General features: G+C 42.1%; 1 protein-coding gene across 1 annotated transcript in view; it reads right to left on the reverse strand.

The window, feature by feature from the left end:
• Window positions 1-848: 848 nt before the first annotated feature.
• Rgs17 (regulator of G protein signaling 17) overlaps window positions 849-14,774 on the reverse strand; it is a 63,817-nt gene continuing 49,891 nt past the window's right edge. Inside the window, exons 4-5 of the mRNA XM_028764389.1 lie at window positions 13,099-13,333; window positions 849-1,037 (exon numbers count right to left, since the gene is read on the reverse strand). Coding sequence (XP_028620222.1) covers window positions 849-1,037; window positions 13,099-13,333 — 424 coding nt within the window. The remainder of the gene's footprint in view (window positions 1,038-13,098; window positions 13,334-14,774) is intronic.

Below are 14,774 nucleotides of genomic sequence, written 5' to 3' on the forward strand. Positions count from 1 at the left end.
ATCAATGAGACAGGATATCTGCAGATTGTTTTGTGCTTTTTAAAAATTTTCTTACCATTAGTTATTTTTGTTTCTTTTTCTTTCTCTCTCTCTCTTTTCTTTCTCTCTCTCTCTCTCTCTCTCTCTCTCTCTCTCTCTCTCTCTCTCTCTCTCTCTTTTTAATATAGCAAACTCTTCTGTAACAAAAATGCCAGAATTTGGGCAGTGAACAACCATAGGGCTCACACAATAAGATCCTTCAACAGCTACTTTTTTTTTTAACACGTACAGAAAAATTGGCTTCCGAGTCCGTGTACTAAACACATTATGTAGCATGGTTAAATATCACTGTTACATGTTTAAAATAGCCTTTGTGTGTATCGGATTATGCTTTTAAAAAAATGCAAACCACAGCCAGTTTGTTGGCAATTGTTTCTGAGAGACCATATTGCACAAAAGTCCTTAAATACAGAGACAAGGTATGCTACTGATTTAATAGTACAAGTAACGGGCAGACGAAGCAGTTTTACTTTGCACATGCGGCCTCTAGAGATGCATTAGGGGATTGTTCAGAGGACTAGGAACACAGTTTGCTTGCAAGTAGAGCAAGTGTTGAATCAAACAAACTTAATTTGGCAATTCATTGTCTTACATAGGCTTTTTTGTTTGTTTGTTTTCAAACAGAATCATGGATAACCTTGATAAAAATGGAGACCAAAGACCTTCCCGGTTGTCTTTTCCCAGTAAGCCAACCTGTAGGTTTTTCAGGAACTCAATTTCTGATGTTATTTAATTACTTTTATTTCCCATCCCAGCCCTCTGAAATGATTTTATTTTATTTTATTTTATTTTGGCCTTTCAAATGGGAATTAGGATTCAGAAGTAGGGCTGGTAGTACTTTCGACAAAAGCTTTATAGATCTGCGAGTTCAAGAATCTTGGGAAAGAGTCTCTGTGCATGAGGGTGTAGATCTGAAGCTGGGCATCTTCGTACATGTGAGGGCTGGGGTCCAGCAGACTTTTGTTGATCACCTCTCTAACCCGAGAGTCCAGGCTGACCTGAAGGAACAGAAGCACATACGTCCATGTGGATTTTGTTTTCAAACAAAAGACCTTGGTTAAGTCATCATGACATCTCAGAGAGACTTCATGGATTAAGTCTCACACCCATAAGGACCACACCAAAGGACCAGAGATGGTCCTTTCAAAGGCTAAATAATTCTTCGTGATCCCACTCCCCTTCTAGTGCTGAATTAAACAATGGGGGAAAAAGAAAAAAAGAAGAGAAAAAGAAAGAAACTAGAAATTTGGTTCATAGATATCTTGGCTCCTTGGTGTTCATCTTCTCAACCTGTTACAGAGTGCCAGAGAAGAATCAGACATCACAGCACCCTCAAGCCTCAAGAATCCTAGCAAAATAAAAAGGGCTGGAAAGATTGTAAGAGCCAGAGGCCAGGGAGGACCAGAGTGAACCTATGTCTTCTGAACACGACAAGATTCCACTCAGGAACCCACAGCAGCCGTGATTGCCCACCCTGCACAGGATCAAGCCAGTCAACATCCCATCATGGGGTCCAAGGGCCCAGAAGCTCAAATCTCTAGCTGAGGAGCTTCTGGGGGAGACAACTTGGTTTTCCTTAGACATCTGACTCCTGGTAAGACAACCACAGTTGATGGCCCTAGAACCAGGAGTATCAGACAGTGCAAACTGGAGTCAATGCGCTATCAAAGTTAGAAGAGATCAATACATTTTTTAAAAAAGAAAACAAAATGCTGAGCATTGTTACAAAGTGTGGAGACCACCTAGTCATGTTGGTGTCATCTGAAGACTTGGCGCTCTGTTGTTGTGCTGGTGGACGTTACTGATTCCCCTCAGTTCATGGCTTAGAATGGTATCTTAGAATTCTAGAAGTTGTCTTTCATATCAGAAATTAAGTAGACTCTAACTCATTATAGATTGACTTCAAATGCTACAACCTATACAAATGGAAATATTTTTGTTACAATATTTTATAATAAAGACAAGTTAACCTTTAAAGTAGAGGAAAAAAAAAGAATCAGAATGCGAATTCACCTCCTCTTCTGGCGATTGTTAGGGGTGACCCTGTTGACAATGGGACACAAATCTGAAGGCAGAAAAGAGCTCTCTAACCAAAACCAGCACACAGGTCATATGTGGTACTCAGTAGCTTCATATTCCAGTGGTCTCTCAAAGTCAAAGATGGAAACCATGGCCACGGAATAGCAAAGAAGAAACAGAGGTAGGCTTAATGTCCTATCTGAGGGGACGCATCTGGGAGACATCTGTAAGAGATCTCTATACACATGAAACAGAAACCAGGGTAATGATGTATAATATTTAATAAAAGTATCTTATGAGCTTTAAAAGTATACAGAACTTAAGATCAGTAAAAAATTGAGTAACACAACACATCCTCCTATTACTGGACCATTTCCTTGGGACACAGAGGACATGTTAGAAAGGAGAGTAGCGACAAATATATAGCACTAAGCTCATGGTTAGAATGAGAGCTCTGTCCTGAAAGGCCACATCAGGAAAAAAAAAACCCTACAGATGTAAGAGGTTTCCTTCCCCAGCATAGCATAAAGAGAGGGATAAGAGGAAAGCCGTACAGGAGACAAAATAATTCCCCTGAATGCTGACTGCTTTGAGCTGTGACCAGGGTGTGGTGGTCAACAGCTGACTGTCTCTTTTATGTTTAAGAAGTTATTTATTTCATATGTGAGTACACTGTCACTATCTTCAGGCACACCAAATGAAGGTGTCAGATCCCATTACAGATAGTTGTGAGCCACCATGTGGTTGCTGGGAATTGAACTCAGGATCTCTGGAACAGTAGTCAGTGCTCTTAAACTTTTTTTTTGGTTTTTGGTTTTTGGTTTTTCAAGACAGGGTTTCTCTGTCTAGCCCTGGCTGTCCTGGAACTCACTCTGTAGACCAGGCTGGCCTCGAACTCAGAAATCCACCTGCCCCTGCCTCCCAAGTGCTGGGATTAAAGGCATATGCCACTACTGCCCAGCTAGTCAGTACTCTTAGCCCAGCTGACTACCTCTTAAAATATACAGCCTTTCACATTTACACTGAAACACCTTAGAGTAAGCATGCTGGGACAATCATCTTGATTCTGGCTGCTTTTCTCCACTACAGAGAACCATGTGCTATCTATAATGATCTCAGAATGAAGTCAATCTTATCATGTTCCTGAACTCAACAGACACATGTATTAGGATGATGGATACCCCAAAGGGCAGTTTGCTAGATTTGTCTGGAAATGAAGGTCAGCAACTTGTTTCCTCAGTTTGACCCAGCCAACATAAGCACAGAAACAGAAACTTAATCATCTCTTAGCTGAACTACACATTCTTTTTGGTTGGGGATTCTCTTTTTAAAAACATGTTTTGGCTTCTGGTTTCCTTCTGTGCCCAGGAGCTGACCCTGCTCTACAGCCCTCTGCACCCCAATCCCACCCAGAGAAAGCTTGTCCCCCAGGAGTGTTGACATACCAAGCTAACAGGTGAGCTACCACCACTACTACCCAAATACCTGGCTCAAGTAGGAACCACAGGGGACCCAGTGGACACAGGAACTGTAGTGCAGTCAGGATCATGATCATTCCGGTTTCCATCTACACCTGGGAGCTGACTCTGTGCTACAGCCCTTCACATGCCAATCCCACCCAAAGATTTACCCCCAGGAGTCCTAACAAATCCAGGCTCACAGAAGGGACAAGGTAAAGTGAGAGACAGCAAATCCAGCTAACCAGAGATAACCAGAGGGCGAGAGGAAAGCATGAGGACAAAAGCAGCAGAAACCAATGCTACTTGGCATCATCAGAACCCAGTTCTCTCACTACAGCAAGTTCTGGATATCACAATACACTGGAAAAGCAAGATTTTGATGTAAAATCACATCTCATGATAATGATAGAGGACGTTAAGGAGGACACAGATAACTTCCTTAAAGAAATACAGGAGAACACAGGTAAACAGGTAGAAGCCCTTAAAGAGGAAACATATAAATCCCTTAAAGAAATACAGGAAAACACAACCAAAGAGGTGAAGGACTTGAACAAAACCATCCAGGATCTAAAATTGGAAGTAGAAACAATAAAGAAATCACAAAGGGAGACAATCCTGGAGATAGAAAATCTAGGAAAGAGATCAGGAGTCATAGATGAAAGCATCACCAACAGAATATAACAGATAGAAGAGAGAATCTCAGGTGCAGAAGATATCATAGAAAATATTGACACAATAGTCAAAGAAAATGCAAAAAGCTCCTAACTCAAAAACATCCAGGCCGGGCGGTGGTGGCGCACGACTTTAATCCCAGCACTTGGGAGGCAGAGGCAGGCGGATTTCTGAGTTCGAGGCTAGCCTGGCCTACGGAGTGAATTCCAGGACAGCCAGGGCTACACAGAGAAATCCTGTCTCGAAAACAAAACAAAACAAAACAAAACAAAACAAAACAAAACAAAACAAAACAAAACAAAACAAAAAAACCATCCAGGACATGATGAAAAGATCAAATGTAAGAATAATAGACATAGAAAAGGGCATAGATTTCCAACTCAAAGGGCCGGTAAATATCTTCAACAAAATTATAGACGAAAACTTCCCTAATCTAAAGAAAGAGATGCCCAAAATCATACAAGAAGCCCACAGAATGCCAAATAGATTGGACCAGAAGAGAAAATTTTCCTGTCATATAGTAATCAAAACACAAATGCACAGAACAAAGAAAGAACAGTAACAGACACTACCTCAGAGTAAAAAGCTGGAAAAAAAGATTTCTAAGCAAATGGTCCCAAGAAACATGCTGGAGTAGCCATTCTAATATCAAATAAAATTGACTTTCAGTTATCAAAAAAGATGAGGAAAGACACTTCATACTCATCACAGGAAAAATCTACCAAGATGAACTCTCAATTTTGAACATCTATGCCCCAATTGCAAGGGCACCCACATTTGTAAGGGAAATGTTATTAAAGTTCAAAGCACACACTCAACCACACACAATGATAGTGGGAGACTTTAACACCCCAGTCTCATCAATGGACAGATCATGGAAACAGAAACTAAACAGAGACACAGTAAAACTAACAGAAGTTATGAACCAAATGGATTTAACAGATATCTACCGAACATTTCATCCTAAAACAAAAGAATATACCTTCTTCTCAGCATTTCATGGTACCTTTTCCAAAACTGACCATAAAATTGGACACAAACCAAGGGTCAACAGATACAAGAAGATTGAAATAATACCATGCATCCTATCAGACCACCACAGAGTAAGGTTGGTCTTATTTTGTTGTTCAATAACAACAAAAACAACAGAAAACCCACATGCACATGTAAGCTGAACAACTCTCTACTCAATGATAACTTGGTCAGGGAAGAAATAAGGAAAGATATTAAAGACTTTTTAGAATTTAATGAAAATGAAGACACAACATACCCACACTGATGGGACACAATGAAACCAGTGCTAAGAGGAAAACTCATAGCTCTAAGTGCCTACAAAAAGAAACTGGAGAGAGTATACACTAACAACTTGACAACACACCTGAAATCTCTAGAACAAAAAGAAGCAAATACACCCAAGAGGAGTAGATAACAGGAAATAATCAAACTCAGGGCTGAAATCAACCAAGTAGAAACAAAGAGAACTATACAAATAATCAACAAAACCAGGAGCTGGGTCTTTGAGAAAATCAACAAGATAAATAAACTCTTAGCCAGACTAACCAGAGGGCACAGAGACAGTATCCAAATTAACAAAATTAGAAATGAAAAAGGAGACATAACAACAGAAACTGAAGAAATTAAAAAAATCATCAGGTCCTGCTACAAAAGCCTGTACTCAACAAAACTGGAAAAATCTAGATGAAATGGATGATTTACTAGACAGATACCAGGGTGCCAAGGTTAAATAAGGATTTGATAAACCACCCAAACAGTCCCATAACTCCTAAAGAAATAGAAACAGTCATTAAAAGTCTCCCAACCAAAAAAAGTCCAGGACCATATGGTTTTAGTAGAGAATTCTATCAGGCCTCCAAAGAAGACCTAATATGAATACTCTTCAAACTATTCCACCAAATAGAAAGAGAAGGAACACTACCTAACTCATTCTATGAAGCCACAGTTACACTGATATCTAAAGCACACAAAGACCCAATAAAGAAACAGAATTTCAAACCAGCTTCCCTTATGAATGAATATCAATGCAAAAATACTCAACAAAATTCTTGCAAACCGAATCCAAGAAGACTTCGAAATGGTCATTCAGCATGATCAAGTAGGCTTCATCTCAGTGGTGCAGGGATAGTTCAATATATAGAAATTCATCAGTGTAATACACTATATAAACAAACTCAAAGAAAACCACATGATTATCTCATTAGATGCAGAGAACACCCCTTCATGTTAAAAGTCTTCAAGTTGAAAGATCAGGAATTCAAGGCCCATACCTAGACACAATAAAACCAATATACAGCATCAAACTAAATGGAGAGAAATTTGAAGCAATCCAACTAAAATCAGGGACTAGACAAGGCTGTCCACTCTCTCTGTACCTATTCAATATAGTACTCGAAGTTCTAGCTAGAGCAACTAGACAACAAAATGAGGTTAAATGGATACAAATTGGAAAGGAAGAAGTTGGGATATCACTATTTGTGGATAATATGAGAGTAAACTTACGAGACCCCAAAATTCTACCAGAGAACTCCTCTAGCTGATAACTTCAGCAAAGTGGCTGGATATAAAATTAACTCAAACAAATCAGTAGCCTTTCTCTATTCAAAGGATAAATGGACTGAGAAAGAAACTAGGGAAATGCCTGGTAGTGGTGGCGCACGCCTTTAATCCCAGCACTTGGGAGGCAGAGGCAGGTGGATCTCTGAGTTCGAGGCCAGCCTGGTCTACAGAGTGAGTTCCAGGACAGACAGGGCTATACAGAGAAACCCTGTCTCGAAAAACCAAAAAAAAAAAAAAAAAAAAAAAGAAACTAGGGAAATGATACCCTTCACTGTAGTCACAAATAATATAAAATATCTTAGTATGACTCTAACCAAACAAGTGAAAGATCTGTATGATAAGACCTTTAAGTCTCTAAAGAAAGAAATGGAAGAAGACCTCAGATGATGGAAAGATCTCCCATGCTCATGGATCATCAGGATTAACATAGTAAAAGTGGCCATCTTACCAAAAGCAATCTACCTTCTACCCAGCAAAATTCCAACTCAATTCTTCACAGAAATAGGAAGAGCAATTCTCAAATTTCTCTGGAATAACAAAAAAAATCCAGGACAGTGAAAACTATTTTCAACAGTAAGAGAACTTCTGGAGGAATCACCATCTCTGACCTCAAGCTGTACTACAGAGCAATAGTGATAAAAAACTGCATGGTATTGGTACAGAGACAGACAGGTAGATCAATGGAATAGAACTGAAGACCCAGAAATGAACCCACATATCTGATCTTTGGTCACCTGATCTTTGACAAAGAAGCCAAAACCATCCAGTGGAAAAAAAGACAGCATTTTCAACAAATGGTACTGGTCCAACTGGAGGTCTGCATGTAGAAGAATGCAAATTGATCCATTCCTATCTCCTTGTACAAAGCTCATGTCCAACTGGATCAAGGACCTCCACATAAAATCAGATACACTGAATCTAATAGAAGAGAAAGTGGGGAAGAACCTCGAACACATGGGCACAGCGGAAAAGTTTCTGAGCAGAACACCAATGACCTGGGCTCTAAGATCAACTATTAGACAAACAGGATCTCATAAAATTGAAAAGCTTCTGTAAGGCAAAGGGCACTATCATCAGGACAAAACAGCAACATACAGATTGGGAAAAGATCTTTACCTATCCTACATCTGATAGGGGGCTAATATCCAATATATACAAAGAACTCAAGAAGTTAGGCTCCAGGGAACCAAATAACCCTATTAAAAATGAGGTACAGAGCTAAACAAAGAAGTCTCAACTGAGGAAACTTGAATGGCCGAGAAGCACCTAAAGAAATGTTCAACATCCTTAGTCATCAGGGAAATGCAAATCAAAACAACACTGAGATTCCACCTCACACCAGTCAGAATGGCTAAGATCAAAAACTCAGGTGACAGCAGATGCTGGCCAGGATGCGGAGAAAGAAGAACACTCCTCCATTGCTGGTGTGATTGTAAGCTGGTACAACCACTCTGGAAATCAGTCTGGCAGTTCCTCAGAAAATTGAACATAGTACCTGAGGACCCAGCTATACCACTCCTGGGCATATACCCAAAAGATGCTCCAATATATAACAAGGACACATGCTCCACTATGTTCATAACAGCCTTATTTATAATAGCCAGAAGCTGGAAACAACCTAGATGTCCCTCATTAGAGAAATGTATACAGAAAATGTGGTACATTTCCACAATGGAGTACTTCTCAGCTATTAAAACTAATGACTTCATGAAATTCACAGGCAAATGGATGGAACTGGAAAATATCATCTTGAGTGAAGTAACCCAATCACAAAAGAACACACATGGTAAGCACCCACTGATAAGTGGATATTAGGCAAAAAGCTTGGAATTCCCACGATACAAGTCACAGACCATATGAAGCTGAAGAAGAAGGAAGACCAAAGTGTGGATGCTTCAGTCCTACTTAGAAGGGGGAAAAACAATCATGGGTGGTAGAGGGAGGGAAGGATATGGGACAGAGAGAGGAGGAGGGTAAAGGGGGACAGGGTCAGGTATGGGAGGAGGGGGGAATGAAGTACAGAGGGTCAGGAACTTGAACAAAGGTATGCAGCAGTCGGGGCTGGGGAACTGGGTAGCCACTAGAAAGTCCCAGATGCCAGGAATGCAAGAGGCTCCCAGGACCCAACAGGGATAACATTAGCTGAAATACCCAATAAAGGGGAGACAGAACCTGAAGAGACCATATCCAGAAGCTAGGCATGGCCTCCAGTTGAGGGATGGAGCCAGTCACCCATGTAAAAAATATTAACCCAGAATTACTCCTGTCTAAAGGAAATGCAGGGACAAAGAGTGGAGCAGAGACTGAAGGAAAGGCATTCCAGAGACTACTCCACCTGGGCATCTATCCCATCTCCAGACATGAAACCCAGACACTATTGCTGATGCCAAGAAGTGCTTGCTGGTAAGAGCCTGGTATAGCTGTCCCCAGAGAGGTTCTGCCAGAGCCTGATCAATACAGATGAGGATGCTCACAGCCAACTGTGGGACTGAGCACAGGAGCCTCAATGGAGGAGTTAGGGGAAGGACTGAAGGAGCTGAAGGGGTTTGCAACCCCATAGGTAGAACAACAATATCAACCAACCAGACCCCCCCCCAAAGCTCCCAGGGACTAAACGACCAACCAAAGAGTACACATGGAGGGACCCATGACTCCAGCCACATATGTAGCAGAGGATGGACATCAAAGGGAGGAGAAGCCCTTGGTCCTGTGAAGACTTGATGCCCTAGTGTAGGGGAATACTAGGGTGGTGAGGCAGGAGTGGGTGGGTGGGGGAGCACCCTCATAGAAGCAAGGGGGAGAGGGGATGGGATAGGGAGTTTGCAGAGGGGAAACCTGGAAGGGGAATAATATTTGAAATGTAAATAAATAAGATAAGATATCCAAACAACAACAACAAAAAACCCCAAAAACCAAAACAACCCCCTCCCCCCCCCCATGTTTTGTGGGGCTGGAGAGATGGCTTATTGATTAAGAGCACAGGCTGCTCTTCCAGAGTTCAATTCCTAGCAACCATATATAATATAGCAACCGCTCATAACCATTTCTGATGAGATCTGGTGCCTCCTTCTGGCCTGTAGGCATATATGCAAGCAGAATGCTATATCCGTAATAAATAAAATAATCTAAAAAAAAAAAATTTCCATGGCTTAAAAAAAAAAACAAATGCATTTTCTAAATGAACTGTTTACAGTTTTCATGAAGTCACCATCAACTACAAAATAATAAAATGCGAAGAGCTTTTTAAATTTTCTTTAAATACATCTTCGTCTATTTCTACCCAACCACGTGGTGGCTCACAACCATCTGTAAAGGGATCTGATGCCCTTTTCTGGTGTGTCTGAAGACAGCTACAGTGTACTCATAGACAAAAAATAAATACATCTTTTAAAAATATTAGCATTGGAGTTTAAACCAACTCATCTTATTCTGAAATGTCACTGTCATGTGACATCTTTCCAAACAACACACCCCCATAGTTTTGCTATAGTTGTCTTACTTTTACACTTGAGAGAACTTTTCGTTTCTGTGGATTTGTGGCCCAGAGATGTTTATTTTCTTCTTAGCAGCATAGTGAAATCTAGTCTGTCTAACAGTTGCCTGTTGATTAGTTAGTGGTGTAATTGGTGTCATGTTACTTATCTTAGGACTAATAAAATGACTTTGATAATTGTATGGATCAGAACCTAATAGTTATTTAATAATTTTTTAAAAATTAATACTAACGGAATACCAAGTCACACACTAGACAGGCCAACATTGAGTGCCCTGCAACAATAACATCTTTCCATTAGTTTTTTGGGAAACGAAATATCTATCCTTTCCTCCCACTGGTTGCTTTTGCTTTATGTTTTAATCACAGCAACTGAGAAGGTTTATCCATTTGCAAAGAAAATCCTGCTGGAAGATTCTCGAATACTGGTAGCATTTCAATACGAGAATGGAGGTGATTTAGGAAGGATTCATTAGAAGTGAAACTGTTGGTCACAGTCACAATGTAGGGAGTGGGAAAGAATGTGCATTTTACATGTCTCAGAGAAAGAACGTGGGTAGAAAGGATGAGATCCCACGGGGGAGAGCTTGTCAAAGCCCTGATGCCCACAGTCCTGTTCTAGGGGACTTTGGCTGAGTAATGCGCAAGAGACTAAACTCTGGGAGTAGAAAATACCAGGTCCAGACATTAAAACGTGCAGGTGAGCACCAAGGACAGCAAAGGGCAGATGGGTAGTGAGAAGGGAAAGCCTTCTTGAAGCCACTGTGTTTTCTGGAGGTTGGTAAGCACATCTGGAGTCTGATACCCAGCATCCAGGGGACTGGGTCAGCACATTATTCTAACCCCTTGATGGGAATGTTGCACAAGAGCAAATTGACGTTTACAGATTTAATATGATTGCTAGAAGTTCCTACAGATAACAAGGAAAATAGGCTAGCACCTCTTAGAAAGTATTCAAGAAGTAAAATAATTTCTATTTTTCCATCTCTATCTAAAAGTTAGTAGTAAAGAAAGGTAGGAAGGGAGACATTCAATATCGTGTGTGTGTGTGTGTGTGTGTGTGTGTGTGTGTGTGTGTGTGGTGTGGGGGCAGTGGGCAATCCCAGTCTAAGAGTCAACATGGATGCCATGGGGTTTTATTTTTTGTTTGTTTTGAGTCACCACCCAGAGAAATGTCTTCAAATTAGCATTTATGCCAACAGCTGGGTAAAAGCACAAAATCCTGTGCTGCGTTTCCAAAGGGCTGGATTAAGCAGTACTTGGTGGGGGTGCAGTGTGGGGATAGCTTAGCAGTTAAAGCAGTGGGCTTACAAGCCTGCAGACTAGAGTCTGGACTCCATTTCAAAAAACTGATAGAAAGAAAGGGAGAAGAATGCAATAACTGGGGGGGGGGGCGGGGGGAGGGAGGTCCTGAGTGGGGGAGGTGACAGGGAGGGGAAGGGGGAAATATGATCAGGTATTGGGGTGAGGAACAGGACTGAAGCCCTGAGAGCCAGCAGAAAGAATGGAAACACGCAACCTGGGAAGGTAGGAGGTAGGGAGACCCTCTAGAATGTACCTAGACCTGGGAGGTGAGAGATGCCCAGAGCTCAAAGGGAGGGACCTTAGATGAAATTCCCTACAGTGGGGAGAGGGAACTTGTAGAGTCCACCTCCAGTTGAAAGACAGCATCAAGTGGAGGGAGGTGGTTGCCATCCCACAGTCAAAAGCTCTGACTCAGAATTGTTCCTGTCTGAAGGAACTTCAGGGACAAAAATGAGGAAGAGCGTGAGAGAAAGGAGGTCCAGTGACCCGCCCGAATTGGGATCCATCTCAAGGGAAGGCCTGGGGCCTTGACAAATTACTGATGCTGTGGTGTGCTTCCTGACAGGAGCCTAGCATGGCCGCACTCCAAGAGGCCCAATAAGCAGCTGAAAGAGTCAGATGCAGATACTAGTACCCAAACAATGGACTGAAGCTGGGGACCCCTGTGGTTGAAATTAGGGGAAAGTTAGAATCTCAACTGACCTGGACCCCCCAAACCCTCCCCCCTCCGGAGATCTCTCAGACACTGGACTTGGTCTCAGTGAAAAAAGACAAGGAGGACAGGGAGTGGGGAGATCTGGTGAGGTGGGGGTGGAGGGGGTGGGGACATCCTCTTGGAGACAGAGTGTGGGAGGAGGTATGGGATGGGGAGTGGGGGTGGTGGTGGGGGTGGTCAGACCAGGACGGGGATGAAGACTGGAGTATAAAAAAGGATTAAAGAAAAAAAGTGCCTGGTGGGTGTGGTAGTCCCTTGTGATTCCAGCCCTGGAAGCAGGAGACAGAGGGGAAATCTCCAGAGCATGCAGTCTAGGGAGCTCCAGGTTGGATTACAAGACCCTGCCTCCATGAATAAGGTGGAAGAGGAATTGAACATGATGTCTAATGCATGTGCATCAATAGGCATATACACATTTGCACATGCACACACACACACAGATACACAGACACACCACAGAGAGAGAGAGAGAGAGAGAGGGTGGGTGGGAGGGGGGGGGGGGGGGGGGGGGGGAGGGAGAGAGAAAGAGAGAGAGAGAATGAATAAAGAATTCCTGGGAAGGCTTCAAAGCTTTGCATTTTAGACAAACGACTCAAGTGATTCTCAGGCACATGGTCTGAGTATCTGAGTATCTTGTTTTGAAAAGCATCACCCACTTTAAAACATAGTGGTTTACTTAGTTCTGCATGGAACTAGTTATGGAAAGGAAGTACCCGTCACACACCATTTAGTCAGAGATAAATGACCAAAGCACAGTGGGGAGACCTGGCCTTTAATGTGGCCAGGGGGACTCTGAAGGGAAGTGCCCTCCGGATTCTTACCTCTTTCGGGGACAGTATAGAAATGTAATCCTCGTATATCATCCTGGCTTTTTCTTCGACAGCTTTTTTGTTCTGCTCTTTCTTTAAGTCTTCACAGGCTAGCCAGAAGAGTAGGTTCTCTTCGCTGTATTCCGTTCGGAGGAACTCTCGGAAAAGGTTCCTTCCTGCAGGAGCCTTCATCATCTTGTCAAAATTTTGAGACCAGGACAAGACTTCATCTGCAGTGGGGTTTTGGCTGCAGAGACAGAATGAAGCCATTAGGAGCAACATCCACCAGTGCGCAGACGGAGGGAGCCGCTGGTGGTGTGAAATGTGTAGTCATGTGCTGCCCTCTACTGGTCAAAGTCTTGCTATTGCACGTGGCTTGATGATCTGAGAGACTATCATTCCTGAACCTTGACAAGAGGCAAGAAAAGGAGCTGTAAGGAGGTCCTTACCACATGCCCATGGCTGTCAGACACTCCTAATGAATCCTGCAAGTGGTGATGTTTCTTAGCAATTTGTTGTAAATGGATAGGAATAGTGTGAATCCCTTTTCTTTCTGAGTGGTTTGCTTTGTCCAACCGTAAGAGGTTATTTTTCATCTCCAGTAACCAATCCTAAAACAAGGATACACTTTGTGTATTTAGCACAAAATATCCTCTAGTTCTCAAGGTATTCCGTGAAAGGTAGGGGACTTTGGGAACACCAAGAGGAATTTTCCTGGACAATCACATATAATAAAGATCAAGTATTATCGCCAAGATCACCAGTCACCGATCAATTTGTCCTTACACCAAAGAAGGAGGAGCACAGATCGTGGAGATTTTTATTTTCTAACAGAAATCTTTAACAGAATCTTGGCTTTTGATTCAAATATATATTTAGTTAGGAGGGGCCATGTGCTTTATTTTTCTTAATTTTTGACCAAGAATCTTAAATAGATCTGCAGTTGTCCCATGGTGTCTAAACCTCTTTACTCATTTACAATATTAAATTTGGGGTTGGGAAGACAGTTCAGTGGGTAAAGTGCTTCCTATGTATGAGAACCTGAGTTTGAATCTCAAGCACCCATGTAAAAAGCCAGGTAAGATGATGTGCCCAGTGCCTGGGGGAAAAGGGAAGAGAGAGGCAGAGGCCAGGGACTCACAAACCAGTAAGCTTAGCAAAAACCTTGAGCTCTAGATTCAGCTTGAGACCCTGTTTTAAAAAATGGCAGAGTGTGATAGAGACAGACACGATCTTCACCTCTAAGATCCATAATACAGACATGGGAGAGCATGCCCACACACATATCCATATAACACACACACACACACACTCACACACACACTCACACACACACTCACACACACACTCACACATACACAGACACACACACTCACATACACACATATCCATAATACACACATGGGAGAGCATGCCCACACACATGTGCACATACACATCCATATAACACACACACACACACATACACACACACACACTCACACACACATATCCATAATACACACATGGGAGAGCATGCCCACACACATGTGCACACACACATCCATATAACACACACACACACTCACACACACACTCACACATACACAGACACACACACTCACATACACACATATCCATAATACACACATGGGAGAGCATGCCCACACACATGTGCACATACACATCCATATAACACACACACACAC

This window comes from Grammomys surdaster, unplaced genomic scaffold (assembly GCF_004785775.1).
Source record: "Grammomys surdaster isolate TR1022 unplaced genomic scaffold, NIH_TR_1.0 143, whole genome shotgun sequence".
Taxonomy (NCBI): domain Eukaryota; kingdom Metazoa; phylum Chordata; class Mammalia; order Rodentia; family Muridae; genus Grammomys; species Grammomys surdaster.